The sequence below is a fragment of the Vulpes lagopus genome, chromosome 10 (assembly GCF_018345385.1).
Source record: "Vulpes lagopus strain Blue_001 chromosome 10, ASM1834538v1, whole genome shotgun sequence".
Taxonomy (NCBI): domain Eukaryota; kingdom Metazoa; phylum Chordata; class Mammalia; order Carnivora; family Canidae; genus Vulpes; species Vulpes lagopus.
This window is the reverse complement of record NC_054833.1, coordinates 110,955,046-110,961,045: the sequence shown is the minus strand read 5'-3', so window position 1 is coordinate 110,961,045 and position 6,000 is coordinate 110,955,046. Positions and strand designations below refer to the sequence as shown.

Genomic DNA, 6,000 nt, shown 5'->3' with positions numbered 1-6,000 from the left:
TTGAGGGAGAGAAAGCGTCCTGATTCACTGTCTGGGAAGGTGAGTGGGCACAGAGGTTGTTGTTTTATAATTATAAGGCAACAGGAAAGGCACTTTGGAACAGGATTGAGAAGACCAGAAGATGTCAAGGAAGGTAGCAAGATTCATTGTACATCCTGAAGTCACTGGCAGGGTCTACCAAATAAGATTTTGATGAATGAATGAATGGTCGAATGAATGAATGAATGAATGATGAATGCAGACAAAAGCCACTACTCAAGGGCAAGAAGAACAGAGCAGTGTTCCTTCTTTCACTGAATCGGTGTCATAAAGCAGTAATTACTCCATATCGAAATAAGGGAGAACCATTTAAATGAAGATTGCTTTTAAGGCAATATGTTCCAAATGAAAGAGGACTCCACTAGTCGGGAAAGACATTTTATTTCCAAGCTTCTAAGAGGGTTCTACAAACAATAGAGGCTTAAAGTAAAAAAAGAGAAGATTAAGAAAAAAGAAAAACAAGTATTTTAACTATTGAAAATTAGACAGCTTTTTTTTTTTTTAAACTTAAACATAAAAATGTAAAAATGTAGTTGTCAAATCTAATCTAAATACATTCCTAGACAAAAAGGATCATCCATGGTGACGGGGTTACTTACAGCTGTATTCTTGTTTAAGTGCTATTCATCTTCCTTTTGAATTATTTCTTTATTTCAAATTCAACTGGAGATCTGTGCAAATCTAGCAAAATATTCTTTGGATTACAAAAAGTACAAAAAAAATGAACAAAACCTGCAATTATGGAAGTATTGAGAATGTGCAATCCTTCATTGCAATGAAAGATTCCAAAGTGACATTGTCCACAGAATTTATTCCACTGAAGGGTTCAGACAATTTGATTTTAATGCAAAGGAAAATGAAAGTGAGCACTTCATGAAAACATTTCTCTTCTTATGCATTTGGACTGACTCATAAAAATAGAATGTAGCAGGATATCAAGAAATGCTCGAAACAAACTTTCACAATAAAGTAAAAAAAAAAAAAAAAAGAAAGAAAAGACAATCTAAAAATTGTCTGCAATCCAGGAGAAAGCCTGTGCCTTGTGTCTGGGGGGAAAGAGGGAAAACACGTGCAGCATGACTCCGTGTGCCGTGTGCTCTTTCCCCGAGTATTGCTACATTTTGACGTTTGGCCCAACTGCACAGGTGAGATGTCCTTCGCCGAAGTCCCAGTCCCCAGGCAGCCAGGTGGGTCTTCCAGGGGCAGTAGGCTTCGGCCCTCAGAATCCACCGTGGTCCCTGCGCTCATTCTGAGCTTATTGCCCAAAGCGTATTTTAAAATAAGGGTCTGGAAATGAATTGCTCTCTCTTTCATCAAAATTTGAAATGCCACATTATTTTACGAGGAGTTACATTCACAGGAGGAACAAATAAGCGATTTCAAGAGTCAAAGTCGTTACGATATCCTGGCAAAATCAAAGTCACGGAAAATAGAGTAACACCGGATGTTTGATAAGGACACATGGCAAATTTATACTTTTGACTCTTCAGCCCCCTCACCCCCTCAGTGCTCAGCATGGGGCATATAAGCCACATCCATGGACCCTCATGGATCCATCCCTCATAGCCACCGAATTGCTAATATGCAAGATAAATGCCTATCGTATAACAAGCACTGCAGACTCGGAGACTGACCTAGATCGTTAGCATCCTTCGTTTTCAAAAGATGTATGCAAAGGGAAGCCAGGAAGCTGACACTGAGAACGCACGGGAGAGCTTTCCACGGTGTTACGGACTCGTGTCCGGAGAAAACAGATTTGATTTTAAATAAACAATAAAAGCAGCAGGCTACAGCAGCTCACGAAAAGGGGTATGAAAAGATCACAATGACCTTAAATTAGACATATAAATGGGTCATCAGAAACACGTTTTTCAATGTTAAGAATGAAAGCAGGAATTAAAAAAGAATCTGTTTTTATTTCAAAGGTTGCTTCTTATATTGAAGCTCATATTAAAGCAACAGTACAATGTTCATAAAATATAAGTGTGATGCCGTAACATTTCTTACATGTCAGAATACTGATATTTGTATGTATACTAAAATAAGAACTTTAAAATTGTACAAATAGATACATTAAAAATGGCATAGAAATAGGGAGCCTCTCACTGAAACAAGACAGTTATATCTGGCACGTATTAGTTTAAGATGAAAGTAGAAGCAAAAAGATTTACAAGAATCAGCAGTAACAAGATTGATGCTCAAGAGACATAATTGTACATTGTATTGTACATACATCGTATGGGTTTAAGCTGGCTGAATATTATATATTTCAAGTTTAAAAATGCACTACATATAGAGTGTCCGTAGTTTAAGGCGAAATTACAGCTCAGAACTGTTGTCCTTTCTAATTTTGTGGAAGCTTCTTTGACAAATAAAAAAAAAAAGAAGAAGAAGAAGAAGAAAGAAAGACTTAGATGTTCGTAACACACAAACAATTTCCCTTCATTGTAAGTTCACCGTTAGACTTCTCCTTCACTTAAATATTTTGTACGCCAAGTGGTTTTTCTCTAGGGAAGTTGATAAACAACTTCAATATTTGCCTTTTTGCGAGAAAAGGTACTTCACAGTATTTACCACTTTGATGTCCTTGCAGTTTTATTAAATGTATCCTCTCTGTAAAACTTTGCTTGTTTTAAATGAGCCTTTCCTTGATTTAAAAAAATACCTGTTTACATATCTTCTAGATTCTTCAGAACGCCAGACACAGTTCTTAAGGCCAAATTTGTATCGTTATTGTTAAGAGTCGTCATCAAAAGTGTCTTTGGAACCGTACAAGTCTGCTAGTTTCTTAAAACGAGGTCCCCAGTTCTGTAGGTAGTCATAGTCCAAGTCCGAATCTGTGGTGGCCGACTCTAGGGAGCTCAGGGACCCGGCCACCGAGCCCCTGCCTTCGTAACCGTAGATTTGGATCGAATCATAAGGAGGGGCGGTGGGGTCATTATCCGCCTCCTGTATTCTCGTATTGATGAAGTCATCGACGTCCACGCTGTTGGGTGCCGGCCGGAGCCCGGGTCTAGGCATGTACTGATACTCGGGTTTTATGTCTTTGCGAGGGATGAAGCCATTGATCCCGTCCGGATTCTGGAGGGTGGCGATATCAAAGGCTTCTGTGTCTTCCTCCCCACCCCCTTCGTCGTCGTACGTGATGATGTTCTCACGGACGTCTTCCTCCTCAAAGACGATGAGTGGTTCTTTCTTTTGCCTTCTCAGGGTCACAAACAGCACGACGATCACTACAAGGAAAGCACAGGAAAGTGAGCACAGATCAGGTGTCCCTGGAGTCCGCGCCCCCACCCCCAACCTCGAGCCCTGCTCACCTAGGGTGTGGGGGCCTACGCTCAGAACAGGAACCAGCCTATCACTCTAGGAAACCAGAGCCTCACCTGGAGTCCCCCAAAGATGCGCAAAACCACGCTCCGCCCGGCTCTTCCTCCGCCAAGGGCTGCCAGGAAAATAAGATTCCAAACCCACTGGCAGCTGCAACTATTCTGAGCTCTTTACAAGTGAGTCCGACACTATTTGGAAGTCGCCTTCCTGAGAATTAGGAAGATTCTAAATCGATTGGTCTGCAGCCTCTTAAAAGTGGCTTATGTTGGTTTCTTTTTCCAAAAGGGGACAGCTGTGTCACCAAAGCTGATGAATAAGGACAGAGACCTGCGGTCCTACCTTTCTATAGGGGTGAGGCTCGGTCCTGCCCAGAGAGCCCGGGTCAGAGCAGGGGCTGATGAACAGTGATCCTACTGGACCTTCGTAAGGAATCTTATCGTAAGAACCACTGGGGGGGGCTTATAATGACCCCCAGGAGACAAATGTCCTCTATTTATTCAAACACAGGAAGGTAGCATCGGCTGCGCCCCAGAGAAAGCAGCTGTGTCCTCCCTGAGAGGCGACTCCCCTACGCTCAGGAACCTAGGGTGGGTGGGCAGCACTGCCTGACAGGAAACCGAGACACTGCTCAATTCTTCGTCCTCCACCTCCTCACAAGAGGCTTCTACAATATTCCATGAGAACGGCCTCCACACATGCAGCTCCGCCAAAAAAAAAAGGTTTGTGCCTGAATCTGGCAAGAGGCTGAGAGCCCCTCTGGGGCCACCATCACTGGGACATGCAAGGAGGGGGGAGTCCTTGATCCCCCAAGGCTGGATGCAGCACCCGGTACCCAATTCTCAGGAAATCTTTGGGGACCTGAACTCACCGACTCTTCCCTACGCAGCTGGGCCCCCTCAACTCATTCAAAGGAGAACCAAGCACCACGGGCCAAGCATGAATTCAGTGTCAGAAACCCCTGGGGGTGCAAGCTGATTCTCCTGCTGCCTGACCTCTCTTCCCAAAGCCCGCGGAGGTCAACCGAGGGCACCGCTGTTCTTACTAGAGGAGATCAGGGCGCCCAGTGGGGCACCAACCCAGCCTGCAGGGCTGGAGAAGGCCCCTGGGTCCGGAGGGGCGGAGGCTCGGCCCGATTCGCTTGGCCAGGCCCCGTCCAGGCCCTGAGGCCTTCCTGTGAGGTTTCTGGCCTCCCGATTAGTCTTTTCAGTCCTTGCCCTTCTCCTCCCTCCACTAAGGCAACTGTGGCTTGAACCCGGGCCTCTGCCCACTGACCTCTCCCGCACGACTTCGGGGGAGCCCTCCGCACCCCACTGCCACCCTGCAGCTCTGTCATCCTGCAACTGCCCCTTGGAACCTGGCCTTACCCTGTAGAGTGCACAAGCTCGACCCTACCTCTACGCCCCCCGCCCCTCCGCCTTTTCTCCGGTCCTGGCCTGGCCCGCGGCCCACCCTGGGGCTGCCTGCACCCCGGGGAACCACCCCCCCATCGCCTCTGGTCCTGGCCTCCGCCAGCGGCCCACCCTGGAGGCCGCCTGCATCCCGGGGAGCCCTCCCCTTTTCCCCCTCATCTCGGGTCCTGGCCTCTGCCCGTGGCCCACCTGGAGGCCGCCTGCACCCCGGGGAGCCCTCCACCTCCCCCGTCGGCTCAGGTCCTGGCCTCTGCCCGTGGCCCACCTGGAGGCCGCCTGCACCCCGGGGAGCCCTCCCCCTCCCCCATGGGCTCAGGTCCTGGCCTCCGCCTGTGGCCCACCTGGAGGCCGCCTGCACCCCGGGGAGCCCTCCCCCTCCCCCCGTGGGCTCAGGTCCTGGCCTCCGCCCGCGGCCCACCTGGAGGCCGCCTGCACCCCGGGGAGCCCTCCCCCTCCCCCCGTCGTCTCAGGTCCTGGCCTCTGCCCGCGGCCCACCTGGAGGCCGCCTGCACCCCGGGGAGCCCTCCCCCTCCCCCCGTCGGCTCAGGTCCTGGCCTCCGCCCGCGGCCCACCTGGAGGCCGCCTGCACCCCGGGGAGCCCTCCCCCTCCCCCGTCGGCTCAGGTCCTGGCCTCCGCCCGCGGCCCACCTGGAGGCCGCCTGCACCCCGGGGAGCCCTCCCCCTCCCCCGTCGGCTCAGGTCCTGGCCTCCGCCCGCGGCCCACCTGGAGGCCGCCTGCACCCCGGGGAGCCCTCCCCCGTCAGCTCAGGTCCTGGCCTCCGCCCGCAGCCCACCTGGAGGCCGCCTGCACCCCGGGAGCCCTCCCGCCCCCGCCCCCGTCGTCTCAGGTCCTGGCCTCCGCCCGCGGCCCACCTGGAGGCCGCCTGCACCCCGGGAGCCCTCTCCCCCTCCCCCGTCGGCTCAGGTCCTGGCCTCCGCCCGCGGCCCACCTGGAGGCCGCCTGCACCCCGGGGAGCCCTCCCCCTCCCCCGTCGGCTCGGGTCCTGGCCTCCGCCCGCGGCCCACCTGGAGGCCGCCTGCACCCCGGGGAGCCCTCCCCCTCCCCCATCGGCTCGGGTCCTGGCCTCCACCCACGGCCCACCCGGGAGGCCGCCTGCACCTCGGGAGCCCTCTCCCCCTCCCCCGTCGGCTCGGGTCCTGGCCTCCGCCCGCGGCCCACCTGGAGGCCGCCTGCACCCCGGGAGCCCTCCCCCCCCCCCCCCCG

At 52.1% G+C, this 6,000-nt stretch overlaps 1 protein-coding gene across 2 annotated transcripts in view; it reads right to left on the bottom strand.

Moving 5' to 3' along the window:
- Positions 1-404: 404 nt before the first annotated feature.
- Positions 405-6,000, bottom strand: part of CDH11 (cadherin 11) — a 150,874-nt gene continuing 145,278 nt past the window's right edge. For both annotated transcript variants that reach the window (XM_041772206.1, XM_041772207.1), the window contains exon 13: positions 405-3,272. In XM_041772206.1, coding sequence (XP_041628140.1) covers positions 2,776-3,272 — 497 coding nt within the window. In that variant the 3' untranslated portion in view covers positions 405-2,775. The remainder of the gene's footprint in view (positions 3,273-6,000) is intronic.